The 14,530-nt window shown below is 39.1% G+C and overlaps 1 protein-coding gene across 12 annotated transcripts in view; it reads right to left on the reverse strand.

Moving 5' to 3' along the window:
* The window catches only part of PDLIM5 (PDZ and LIM domain 5), a 132,884-nt gene that overhangs the window by 40,704 nt on the left and 77,650 nt on the right, over positions 1-14,530 (reverse strand). For 6 of the 12 annotated variants that reach the window (XM_040599237.1, XM_040599196.1, XM_040599255.1 and 3 more), the window contains 3 exons: positions 13,270-13,287; positions 12,784-12,956; positions 11,180-11,216 (listed from right to left, as the gene is read on the reverse strand). In XM_040599237.1, the coding sequence (XP_040455171.1) occupies positions 11,180-11,216; positions 12,784-12,956; positions 13,270-13,287 (228 nt within the window). Of the gene's footprint in view, positions 1-8,716; positions 10,524-11,179; positions 11,217-12,783; positions 12,957-13,269; positions 13,288-14,530 lie in introns of those variants that run through there. The other 6 variants (XM_040599291.1, XM_040599272.1, XM_040599263.1 and 3 more) reach the window with 3 other exon arrangements.

Raw genomic sequence — 14,530 nt, forward strand, 5'->3', positions numbered from 1 at the left:
TACAGCTAGTTTACTAACTGAACAGTAAAATAGGTATCATGAGGATGAGAAAGGTAAAATCACACACCGAAGTTCAGAGCAGCAGTCTGGAGCTAATTTAAAAATAGGTCATGGGAGCCTTGGACATATTCTAAAGACTTGCCCACCATGGAACTGTGAAAAAGCTGATTTTGCAACCATGCCAGGCACTGATTATTCTTGTATGAGCTTGAACTTTCTAAAACCATATTAGAAAATGTTCCTTTTAAAGTTGATGTCTACCTGGCCCGGACAGCAATGGCAGCAGACACTGCAGCAGCAGCCACACTCTTAATTTTTGATCTCTGCTTGAAAGGAGAAAGAATAGGAAGAGAAGGAGATCCAAACGTGGGCAGACTTCCAAAAGGATTTTCCAGCAGTACTTTTCTAGCACAGAAGCTTTGAACCAACAGACAAGAAAACAAAGAAAGCAGGAAATATTGACAGAGAGACAGTACAATACCAGACCGCATTAAACATCGGAAAGTTACGGGATTGTAGGTTCCCAACTCACAGAGACATCAGGCAACGTATTAGCCACCTGAATACTAATACAGAAAAACACAATTTTGATTTCACCCACAAATAAAACTTTCCCTTTATCAAGTCAGCATTCAGCATCTATCACCCTTAAAATTCCCCATCCCATACTCTGTCTTGCACCCCTTAGTCATTCCCACTGAACCAAGGCCCAGGACACTCCACGGGGATCCATCTAAGTCTCCATTGTGCTGACAGAAAGAGCCCTAAAGGTAATTTAACTTCTCCTTTTTTTTCATAATAAATAATAAACATGGAAAAATTTGGAATATTTGCTGATATAACTTCAGCAGGTCTATTTATACCACCTTTACCAAATGCAGCATGCTCTTCACCCCCTTTTCGTTTTTCCTACTTATTATCTGGGTTGGGAAGAATGTGAACAGGCAAAATAAATTAAAAAAAAAAAAGAAAAGAAAGATCAGACTGGCTCTGAAATTATTTCTACAGTGGTGAATTCATAACTCAGGCTCTTGTCTTGAAATTTCAAGGTTATTCACAGGATTGCTGTGTATTTTTTTTAAAGCATTTCAGAAATCAACAGAACACTTACACCACTATATTTTTATACCACTTCTCAGATGTAAATGCAGAAATGCTGCCTGAAAATCTTGCTTACACCTAGCAGTCTGCTGTACATACCTTAAAAGATTTACCTTGTATGACTTACAGATGATTTAGACTGACAGCTTGAGATTTTATTGAAAGAATTTGTTTCACAAGTAGGCAGAGAAGCTTCATGCCTGCCCAAAAGCAGCAAGAGAAGAAAAGTCATTAATCAAACACTTATTACACCTCTGACAATGCTAACTGAAGCTTGAGAGGAGTTCATTTAAGGATTCTAACAGCTCTCTTTAACCATAAAAAAAAAACCAAAACCACAGCTACGGTTTAATATCCCAGAGTGTTAATTACTGAGGGAAGCACTTACTTTTCCTATTGATGAACACTGTACTCTGGATGTCCCATCACTACACAAGTTAATGCTACTGGACAATTGAAAAGTACCGATTTTGTAGCAAGGGTGAGTAACAATTGAAAGCCAGGTGAATGAAGTGTGGAATATCAAAGCATCATACATTACGTGCACCCTGCTGTGCCTTTCCCCAAAAACCTTCTTCCACACTTTGACACTATAGATCCAACCCACATCAGCAACTGCTGACTAAGACACCTTCCAACCAAATCTCCTGCCCATGACTGGTTTCTCCACCTCCATCTAAGGGCCACTTTAATTATTTTTCTAACTTCTGTCTAAAAGCTACTCAAATTTCTAATCACTATGCAAACATCCAGAGCAGCATGAGGGTCAGGAGACCCTCTGTAAGCTGCTCCATCTTGATTGCATCATCACAAAAAAACCAACCAACCAAACAAAAAAACACCAAAAAAAAACCCCACCAGGTGAAACTGTATGTAAAATTATAGTAAAATTATAGTTTCTGCTTGTGCCTGTTTTAATGCAGCTTGCTCAGATGTACCTGGTGGGAGCAGGAGACAGCCCAAAGGCCATTTCCACAGGCAGGGCTGCAGCGGTGGGCAGGGGGAGCTCGGAGGTCTGCGTGGCCACAGCACACTTCACCGGGAGAGGAGGTGCTGTATCAGCTGTCAAAAAGCTTGCTGCATCTGCAGCAGGCAACTCCACCGTTATTTTCCTAGGTGATGTTAATTACACAAGTAATTATAACAAGAAAACATATGGAGAAGAAACCTCTCATTTGCTTTAAAATATCTAACTGTAACGGACAAATCTTTCTACCTGGCGTTCTTGCATCTTTTGTAAGAAGAATGAGTAGCATACGTAAGGATTTTTTTTTTCTTTCCCTAGGAACAACTTACTTATCCCTGAGGAATCAGACCATGCTGAAACTGACTCTTTGGGGCATTTTTACAGCTGAAGCTTGACAGCTTAGAACTAGGCTTGTTTAACACAAAACCAAACTATTTGGATAGTTTAAAGTAGTTACTCAACAAGTTTGGACAAGAGCACAACCAGTATATTAGAAATTCCACCTAGTGTAAGTAGATGACATTTTAGACCCTGTGGCTACTTTGGCTGCTGGTATTTAAAACCTGAACAACTGCAGGGGGGTGAGGTGCACACTTGGGTAAGGCTTCCAAAGGGTTCTCAAACCAAGTTCTCTGAAGTAAAAGAAAGCAGAAGGACAAGCAGCATTCACCACAGGAAAGCAGTATTTTCTCCCATATTCTGCTTCCTCTTGCTTGTCACCAAACCAAGGCAACCATAAAAGATCTGACCGTTTTAGTTCGGTCAGTCTGAGACCTCCACTCCTCTCCCAACCCATCGTTCATCTGACCATTGAACGAGCAACTCCTGTCTTTGCAAATTGCTTTTTGCATGACCACCACAACCCAGGGAAGTCACCTAGGAAAACAGATACAGAAACATCAGATCCACCACAAAAGGAGATCTGGCTGAGTTGAGGAGCATATGGCATCACTTGCAACAATTCAGGACAAAACAGGGGTATGCACAGATTGTGCCCTTTCCTGCATCGGCCCTCAAGTTCTCCAGAACTTCATACAGTGTCTTTGTGAAGCTTTATAAATTATAAAAAAGACTTTGAAGAAGGTGAGGGGAAGGGGAATAAATCCCACTGAGTATATGTTCCAAAGGGAGAGCAAGCCGAGTCCAAATATTCATACGTACATACTCATTATATTTCAATTTTTCACTTGCTTTGGCAGTAGCTAGAAAAAGAGTAAGAAATTACTCTCCAAGATTACAATTTCTGCAGAGAATATTCTTGGCTATCCACTAATCAGAAAGTACACAACAAAAAATAGGATTACTACCTCCTATTTAATACTAAATCTTTGTATTTATGACTATCAGGAATAATTCCATTAAAAGAAGATAAAAGTAGGTCTGTAAAACTGTAAAAAACATGTATATAAAGAGCAACCTAACGACTTTCTGGCATGGGATCTGCTTTATATATTTCTCTCAAAGTGCCAGATTCTGTGGTTTACATGGTCTAAAGTTGCCAGAGTGACTTTTTAAGGTTACTGTTTGCAACTTTCTGGAAAGGCTGTAATTGCTTTTAAATATTTCACTCTCCAACTTATAGGAGAACAACACATATATGAAAATGAGTAATAATACACTATAAATTACAGTAGTTGGGTATACTGCCATATGACTAGTTTAGGCTTTCAATAAAGAACTAAAACTACAATAAAAAAAGCATTATACTTTACATTATGAAGTCTGCCTTATAAGCAGTGAATCTAACTTTAATCCAGTAATCAAATCCAGATCCTTCATATGCTTCACAGCAAGCTCTTTCTCCTTCTTGGTGGTTCAGTAGTGGGTGGTAAAAATCACACAGAGCTTCAGCCAAGAAAAGATGAAGCCGATTAGGAAAATAAAGACCTATGCCAGTCACTGATGATAAATGTGGGGGTTTAGTGGCAAAAGCAAGTCTGCTGACCTTTGGATGGCCCAGTTCCGCTTTACCTAAAATCTGATATGGCACTCACCAATTGCTCTATATGGATTTCTGAAAGCTAACATTGTAAAAAGGGGATCTTGGAGACCAGCTTTGGGCATGTTTCCCACCTGAAAGTGTTATAAAAGCAGTGACATTGGCTCAGTAACAAAACGTAAACATCAAACATAGTTGCTACACGGATGACCTCTTGTTTCAGGAGAGACTCAAGACTACAAAGCTTTGTCAAATAATTTACGCTTTCCTTCCCACACTCAGTGCTAATCCTTCCTTCTACAACTCTGCAGAAGCTGCTTAGATTGCTGCCCTTCTTGAGTAGAAAATGCTCATCCATCTCCTTTTTTCACTATTTGTATAAACACTTCAGCTCTCATCCTGAACCACCATGATTATAGCTGTCCTTTCTGATCTCCTGTGGCTCATTTTAAAGCTGCTCTCTTGCTAGGTTAATTTTGCCAAATAATAAACTTAGCGCCATAGGTCTTGAGTGAGAGTAGATTTAAAATTTCCTTTCCCTGGACACAGATCCAGAACTAGAATTTAGAAAGAATTCCTTAGTAGAGTTCACTACTAGTGACAGTAGTGAGAACACAATAACTAGAAACAGGAGAAGAGAGTAGTTACATCGGTATCTGCAAGGCATTTGCAGCTCAGTAGGTACAATCATACAAGAGTTTCAGTGGTAGACATGAAAATCAATTATTGAAGTAGTAATTCTCCCCCTGCCCATTTCATCCCAGGAGTTCTGCTTAGAAGCCCCACCCCCACCCCCCCCAAAAAAACAAACAAACAAACAAAAACCCACACACAAACACACACCACCAAAACCCAGACCAAACCAAAACCAAACACAAAATACCACAACACAAAAAACCACAAAACCCAAACCAAACAAGCCGCCACTATTGCCATACACCTTTTGCATGTACTTTTCATCTTTGGTGACCCATAACTACCACTCCATCTCCTTCCCGGGATTTAGAAGGACATGCTGCTGAAACCAACAGAAACAAATCTTTTCTATATTGGCTCAAACCAGATGTTACCATGAAGGTACTGGCTGGCCAAGCAAACCTCTATCGTCACCCACTATCCCTTCCTGCCTGATCTCACATTAGGGCGTGAAGGTACCCGCTTCTCCCAGACACCAACAAAACCTTCAAATGACACTGCAGCAAACCAGGCTCCACTTTTTCTTGCAAGGTTTCACCTCATCCCTCTCAGCTGATTGACACTACTGCTTTAAAGGGGAAACCGTCTATCGCAAATCTTAGTAGTAAGTTTTTAGTTGCAGAAAGCCCAGACAGGCATGGCAACAGCATATTCCTGTATGCTTCTCAAAAGGACAAGTGTCTGCCTAGGGGCCTGGCAGGACCAGGCACTGATCATTCAATTCTCCTTTTTAAAGGAACAGCTTTGATTCATGTTTTAACTTTGTGCTTGAGCACGAGTAACAAACACTAGCCATCTGGAATTAAAAAACACTCCCGCACTATGAAACGCAAACAGTCAAAAAATGTTACTGACCTTCAATAACATGATCACAACTCTCCAAATTACCATCGCTGTCTAGTACTCATAGATGACCTCCCAAACACCACCAATGTGCCAAGATAAGTGCCAGTGAAGCAATCCAAGGCCAATGACAGCAAATTTGCCAGATAAACATTTAGTTTTCTTTGATTGCATCATAGCACAGCACAGTGTTATGAACCAAGTAATCCACTTGTTTAAAAATATTTTATATTCTTAAAGGCACTTTTCTGTGTGTTGAAGAAATCTGAATTCACTTTTGAGTTGAGACCACTAAAAAGTTACTCCATCCAGGTGACAGGGTGAGCACCCATGGACAACATACTGACACACACTGAACAGTCTCTTATTTTAACTGGTATCCACAAGACTGTTCATCAATCTGCTCAGCTTCATTTCATTTCTCTTCTGCCCGCTCCTACCATTTCAGGAGGTGAAATGTCACGGCACACCTAGTCACGGCAGATTGATAAAGTTTAAGTGAATGACAGACAACCCTCTCTCCCCCAAGACAGACAAATCTAGGCTAGAATAACATATAGATAGATCGTTCACTGACTTTAAACCCTCTCTGAATGATTTACCTCCCAGGAACTGCTGCAGCAACGTGTTCAGAAAGTCTGGGAGAGGGGACGCTGCCAGGGGAGCACCCTGCTACCAGCAAAGGAGTGGTGGCAGGTTCTGGTCTCGCACCATTTTCACTCCATTCACAGAAATAAAACCAAAATGGAGACACACAGAGAAAGAGATTTTTAATCCACATTGAAACAGTATGCTGAACAGGAGATACTGTTCATGGAAGTGTTAGTAAAGTGTGTGTGGGGGGGGGGGGGGAGGGAAGTGGCATTTACAGCAAAATACAAATAAGAGGGATAAACAATGCACAAAACACTTAGGAGGAATCACATTTTTAGTGAAGGCTGAGAAGTGTTCTGCTGCTTATAAACACAGAAAGCCAAGTTGCATTTTACATTTACAAATTTGGAACACATATTTAGTAGCGTATTATGTGATGGAAAACTTAACTTTTAGGAAATACTGGAAAAGAAACAGAAGTGCTCATGGGATTCACTCCCTAATTTTTATACACTTTTTGGTGCAACTTTTTTTAGGGTGTTAGATTTGTGAAGGTTAGACAATGTATTTGTCAGATTTTTTTCATATTCTTTCTTTTTTCAGTTGCAATAGGGGGAAAAAAAATCTAAAAAATGTTGTCTTAAAACCCTCTACTTGAAGAAAAGCACCCATCAGACATCTCATTGTAATTAAAAAAAAAAAAGTAAACTATGACATAGATAGCAATCACAACCACAAGTTTTGAGCAGACTACGTTAGCCACAAGTATAAGCACTACTGCCTATATATATATATACACACATATATAAGCACTCAGAATTAAGTATCTTAATAAAGTAGAGCGCCTTAAATGTTGAAACTTATTGAACAGACTTGGGAATGACCAGGGAGCAGACCTCATGGGTGGTAAAGGTGTGGATGGAAATTCTGGTGCAGGTGACATCTCCGAAGTCTGGGGAGCTACAGAGGTGTCCTGGGTTGCTGCTCCGTTAGGTAGATCTGCAGGTATGCTTTACAGATATTTATGGCATGAGGGGGAAAAATAAACACATGATTTATGACAGGTTGCTTTCAGGACTGATCGAGAGTGGTACAAATATTTTCCAGTGGCTACAGATTAGCTAAACTACAAATCTGGAAAATCCAGACACATCTTCACTCATGACAATGAACTGACTCTACAATTTAAGGCCAAAGCCAAATCTGTACCTGGTTGCTCAAGAGGAGATGATTAAAAGTCAACATCTAAAATATACTTGGAAATATGGTGCTGCAGAATTAGAACTGATCAGTTACTAAAACACACAAACTTTACATAAAGGCTAGACATTGCTTTTCTAAACTTTAAGTAACTTTTTTAAGAGTTGTAATTTGTATACTTCAGGGGGGGCTTTCCATTTCTATTTCCTGACGTTCCAGCTGCTGAAAAATCTATCCTATCCATTATTCTTATCCAAAATATCTCAGTGAGTTACAGTTTAGGGATGAACAATAAAAAAAAAAAAAAATCTACAGGGCACGTGTCTTGGATAATGCTTGGCTGAAAAACTGTTATTAAATTGAGATATTTATCTGTAGATTACTGATGGAAGATAAGTTTCTATTTCATTGTTTGCCATATTCATCCTTCTAGGTTTTAATCTTCTAAATGTAAGCTTATTCATTTATATCAAAAGCCAGTCAGAACACTTTTTTCAGAAGATCAGACTTCGGCTGGGAATCAGACACAAGCTAGGGTATGTTATCCACGTGCAAACTGGAAAGCTGTTTTGGAAACAGTTACAAAGTCCAAAATGTAGCGTCAACAAGTGTGGTGCAGTGGGGATAACTGGCGAAGAGATGACATCTTTAAAGCAGTAAATGAAATTCATTTCACACATTCTTAGAACGTTTTTGGAACTAGCGAGTTGTTACTATGAATTTATAGCAAACTAGTAATTTTGGTAGCCCTTCTCAAAGTATATGCATATCCTCAATACATAGACTCTATGACTACTTATGTTTAATTTTAATCAAAACAAAATCTATGCTTTGGATTATTTAGAGAGGCTTTTTCTTCCATTTCTTGCTGAAGCAACTCACCCTTCAAAGAGATAAGGGCTGGCAAGATAGATAAACAAAACGGTATGCTAAATAACAATGTGAAGATATTCTCATTACCTAGGAAAATCTCCAAAACACAAAAATACTTGAAGGTTAAACCATTCTGCCCTTACAAAGAAAACTTTACAGAGTCTAATTGATACATTTCATAGTTCTCATTGCATCGATGAACTACAGAGAGTCTAATTGGTAACCTTTCATAGTCTTCATTGCACTGATATCCCTCTGAAACCCCCACTCAGCAGAACAATTTTAATACACTACTTCACATTCCTAGTTTAATACACAGTATTCAATCAAATGTGGCGTATGTGCACTCAGTAACACACTTGGGTTTAGTGACACAGTACTCACAAGTTACGCGATAGTGGGGGCAGGGAATCAAACTGATGGCACTTCTCATCAAAACAGTCTTTAGTGAAATTACTAAAGTGAGTGTTTTCCCATACTGTCCCTAAGCAGTTGGTCTTGGTCCATCATTACCAGTGCAAATCTAATTGTACTTAATGCTGTGCATTGTTAGACATCCACATGGGTGACTGTTAGTGTTAGATAACTGGGCTATTACCTGAAGGCTCCATTTTCTGTTTGGCTTTTCCTAAAGATAAAATGACAGATACCATAAGCCACTGCTCTACTGTATACCTGTATAAACCATCTGAAAAGGTAACACAAGCTTAAAATGCTTCCAAAGGTCTCCTTTCAGTTTCTGAGGTTGAGCAATAAATAAAGAACAAAACAAAAAAACAAAACAAAAAGCCAAGACAAGTCTGCAGAAGCATTTGCAGTGGACACCGATCTGTTCACAGGACTAATCCCGTCAGAAAAGCGTGCAGGTCAGCTGCACAAACTACAAGCCAATTGGCATGGTTCTCATTAAGCAGTTATGAAAGATTGGGCTTTTATATGCGCTTTACAATTCACCTTTGAGGTTTGAAACTTCTGATTCAATAAGCACTGCAAAAGCCAAGAGCAAGTTTCACTTAGTAGAATTCTTACTCCTGTAGCCCCCCAAAAGATCAACAATTTTATTGATTTCTGCAAATCTTGTGTGGGCTTTGACACATACCCCCCATTTTTAACATGATCAGGAACGCTACTACTATGATAGTTTTGTACAACTCAGATTGTTTCTACTACGCAGCAGTGATCCAATTCTTTCTCTTACTATCATCTGACGGTGCAATGAAGTCACAGCTCCGTGCACGAGAAGACTATTCAAAGAGTCAGAGAGACTCAAAAGAAAAACAGACAGAGCTAAGATAAAAGCAACTTTTATTAAAATACTCTTCAAGCTTCAGAAAGCATAAATTAATGATGTGTAGCTACTATAATACATTATTTTACAGGAGAACCATAGGGCCATGAAGCTTTTATAAACACAAGAAAAGAAAGCCTATGAGCTTCACTCTGTAATAAAATAAATACTACTATCTTGTCTTGTTCGTGTTAAAAGATTGTGTTGAAGCTCTTACAGGTACACAGCAACATTCTGCTCGATTTTTTCTAAGTTTTCCATAATATGAACATATTACTAATCTAAGCAGCGGAATATTTATATTGAGCCTGCAATTCAATTCACAACATAGGAAATATTTTTTTTATTTGCTTAAAGGCAGTCTGTCTTCTTGCTGTATCTTGTAAAACATTTACAACCACTCTAAAATTGACCTGCTGAAAAACCAGTGAAATCCACAATAATTATCTGGTAAGAACAATTGTTTAAAATAAGTGTATACAGTCCCTCTTTGTCTTCTTCCCCCAGCCCCAAAATCAAAGTAATACAATTTCTTATTCTTTTGTTCATAATTTTCTGCTTTCTAACAACCTACAGTAACTCAAACTCAGCAATAGAAATTAATCCTTTAAGGCAAAAAAAGAACTGCAACAGCCATCTCCTCCCCCATGCTGGGAGAATCAACCACCCAAGTTGTTCTGTTCGAAATACTCTTTTTTTGTCAACTAGTGATTAGCACAAAAACATTTTCATCTTGTTTTTTACACATCAGTAGGAAAGTGTTAGAAAAGTATAGAAAAGGCTAGAATTTCTCTTGCAGTAAGGCTAGTGAAATAAGTTTTCTTTTTTCTTTTTGGTTGTTTTTTGTTGTTTGTTTTTTTTTTTTTCCAAAGCAGATGGAAAAGAAGAAAGGAAGTGTTTGTATTTTGCTTTTGCAACTTGGGTAAAATCACTGGACATTAAGAACACGTGCTGAGACTTCATGGTGCCAGTCACGTAATTTTGTATATTTGGGGCTAAAGACGTGGATAGGAACCTTTTCCCTGTGGAAAGAAGCGACAGAAGAAAAATAAGAAAGAAAGAAAGAAAGAAAGAAAGAAAGAAAAAGAAAAACTTTGTCTTAAGCAGTTTCACAAGTGAGCATGCAATCTCCATGCACTATTCCTAACCACACATTGCCTTCCTCTCCATCAAAAACCTGGATCCAGTGTTAGGCAAAGTCAGTAGAAAAACTCCCACCAAATGCAAGAACCATTGGATTTGGCCACTGGTTGGTCCTCATTTTGAGCTATGCTTATGCCAAAGCCAGGAGACAGCTGACCCTCATTCACAGTCCAGAACAGTAATACTTTCCAGCTATGCCTTGCAATCTGATCCACACTCACAAATCAAAAACGCCTATTTAAATTCAGGAAAAGGAAAACATGTCGACAGGCTGACCTCGTACAGAAAACGAAATCAGTCCAAGTTTATGGAAAATCTCAAACTCCTGCATAAACATTAATACTGGACCACACCAACAAATTTTAAAAGGTTGGTCTACTCAGAAAAAAATTTTTACATGCTGAAGTAGAAGGCAAAAAAAAAGAAACAGCATTTTTTCAACACCCACGTGTCACTCAAATGCACCAAACATTATCAGTTAAAAATTCAGACATGCAAAGTATTAAAGTAATAAAAATGTAAAACATCAACTCACTTAGTCTTCTTTGCACCTTCATGTTCTGGTTCTTTCACTGCAAGAAAAGAGAAAATGTTTATTTTCTAAGGTACTGCACCACTGTACATGGAGGTTCTCCCCTGCACCAATGCATTCACCACAGCAGGACATTACAAGGCTCATTAGGACTCCTGGGTTCTGAACAACCCCCAACAGACACGGGGTATGTCCACAAACCCGAGAAGCCCCTTTGCCAGCAGGATTGCCGAAAGGTGGCTCTGCTGCTCTCTGCCTCTGCCCTTGGCCCGCTCTCCACACTAGCATTGAGGAACGCAAGTTGAGAAGGGGAAGATGAATGGAAGCTGGGAGGCATTTCTTTTGGATGACCATCCAGTGGGTTTATATCAAGTGATAATCCAAACGTCTGTTTGCAGCCAGGCTGTGACCCGCCAAGGTGCTAGAGGACTGTACGTGGGGTACAGCCCTGATTTTAAGTTCGGCAAATCTAGTGGCAGTCACATTCTTACAACATTTCTCAACACAATTAAATCATCAGTACTGGATGACGTGTTATTTGATGTTTTGGTCTCACATTCTGCCCTTACTGGGACTAATGAAGGGAATCCAAAGACAGACAATGATCCATTAATACACCAGCACAATGCAGAGCCACACAACAATTAGGTAACTGTCCAAGTCCAGAATATTCATCACACGTGGGCAATAATCCTTGTTTGGGGAGATGTTATCATTGGCAAGTAATTCTACCAGAGAATCAATAGCCGATTTAAACAAATCTGCACCTGGGGAGGGGGTCCCCAGTTTCCTCACTGCCTTGTTTATTGCAGCACTAGCTGTGAAAAGCAGAAAAATGAAGTAATCACCTCTACATTGGCTGACTCAGTCTGAACATGACTGAGCCCAAAATCACCTGATGGCACTTCTGGTGGCTTTTACATGACATTACAGATCTCAGCCAATTAATTTTAATTAACAGTATAATATTAAAGTTTTACCATAAAATTATGACTGGAAATTACCTTCTCCATGTTATCTGTTTCATCTACAGTATAAGTAATCACACCATAGCATAAGCAGAGGATGGAAACATGACGTGGGAATAAAATGAGCAACTATGGTTTTATGCTTCTGATTGGTTAAATTATTGCAGATCCCATGCCTTTGAATGACACTCAAAAATTTTCTACATGCCTCACAACACCTTATTTTAACTGGAACATTGAATTTGAACAGAAACGTGGCCATTTTGGTGATACGGGGAGGGGGGGAAGAAACAACGAATACATGTCTGCCAAAGTCTTTGGGAGCAGAAATGGAAATCTTAAGATTTATCTAGAATGTATTAATATTCGACTCAGTTGGGAATAATGGCCAGTAACGTGTATGTCCAGAGCTATTTAGCAATTGCAGGAAGTTTACAGAAATATTTTCCTACTACAGTCTTCTCCAACCTTTTCCCTTTTAAAGAGCTCACCAAAATTCTGCCTACTGGATTTACTTTCCAAGAAGGAAAAATCAAGAGAGGATACTGAATCCTTTACTATTACCCCTGCCCCCAGCTTTTAAAAACATCTGTCTGCCTAAGGCCATTACTTTTATTTCATTTACACCAAACTACTCACTATGATCAGTGCCAGTGATTTGGGCAAGGATGCGGAAAGAGCGGGACTGGGTGGTGCCCGTCCGGGGATGCCAGTCTTCGGTGTCTTCAATCAGTCGCTTCTTGCTGGCATCACTGTGGGTAGGTGTGTGGTAAAACTCTGTATAGGTGTCCACAATGTGCTTCCGCGGGGGACTGCATCAAGGAGAGGAGACAGCAGTGAACAAAAAGCTTGAGAGACCACCGGGGCTGGGGTAGCTACAAAGACAATGGGCAGAACTGTGACTTTTCCTAGCGTTTAAAGGCGGCTTCTGTGTTTGGGTGCAGATATGCAACAGTGAGCTCTACAGGCACACTTGAACAGAGATTCAGCTCTCTGAACCAAGCACAGCTTTATAATCACCCTAACCCAACTGCAATATTTTAACTTGTTTCCCTGCTGGAACATTTCACATTTGAGACAGTAAAAAACAGTATTATAAAGACATTTACATGTTTAAACCTTTACCGTTTAGGTGGGGTTTTCCTTGGAGATGACAGAGTAAGACAGCAAGAGAAAGTTTCCCCAGCATAAACAGGAAAATGAGAAAAAGAAAACAAGAAAAAAGAAGTCAGAAAGTTGAAACAGAAGTGTAGATAATTATGCCAAGGAATTAGTTTTGTGGGAAAGGGCACTGAAATCCAGTTTAATAGCGATATTGTCATTCTGCTACCAGACCTGCAGCACAGAACTTCCATACTTCAATTAAACTCACAGTGACTTCCTCACAGGGATGAAAGGGGAATTTGTTTTGTTAAAGCAGGGTAGTTTACTTAGTTCTGACCAGGTGCCCCTCAACAAACCCTCCCCTTCGTTCATAAGGGGCAAAGCACCAGTAGCGTGCGAGGCCACCCAGCACATGTCAAGTCTTTTGCACTTGGCAAAACCTGGATCAGAACCAGCCCCGCCTTGGAAGCATAGACAGTGATGCTCTGGAGCATAACATGGAGATCTTAATGCTCGATACCCTCCCTGAAAATCAAAAAACTGGGGTGATGGTTTTATCTAGAAATTTTCCCCACAGAAACCTATACGCTGTTATCGATCCCTCCGCTAGCAGACTGCAAGAATACAGGATTTTAAAGTTTTGTTTTTAGTAAGCAATGTAAAGAACAAGTCATGGCACTGATCAGTTTAGGAAAAGAGAACAGAAGATTCATACTATATATATATATTACTCCCAAATTCTACGTCTGTTATCCCAAAGCATTAATCTTTAAGACCTTTAAAACGTTCATTTATTTTTATGTAATTTACAGGCAATTAACTGTACAAAACTAGCTCCTAAGACAAAACAATTCTAATAATAATTAAAAAAACAAACAAAACAAAAAATACCAAAAAAAACCCCCAAACTTTAAAAGTCACTTGTATTTTTGCCACTACTTCCCCACTGTACTTTTAATGTCCAAAGTATTTCTGGTGAAGAAAGGTAGAAAATATGAGTGGTAATGATGTAAATTATTGTCAAGAAGTAAGAATTAGGCCCATTCAATGGAATGCATTAGTAAATGCTTAAGATTAAAAGAATATTTAATACTTGAAAGAATTATGTGAAAGGTATCATACAAAACTGCATCAAAGGCTGAGTTTATTGACACACAGCATTAGTGAAGTACGTATATCACATACCAAAGTTACTGAAGAGGGAGAGGTACAGAAACAAAGGCAGTGGTATTTCCAGGATGGAGTAGAAGCAGTACAGAGAAAAATCAAGTAAAGCATCAAA

The sequence above is a fragment of the Falco naumanni genome, chromosome 1 (assembly GCF_017639655.2).
Source record: "Falco naumanni isolate bFalNau1 chromosome 1, bFalNau1.pat, whole genome shotgun sequence".
NCBI lineage: Eukaryota > Metazoa > Chordata > Aves > Falconiformes > Falconidae > Falco > Falco naumanni.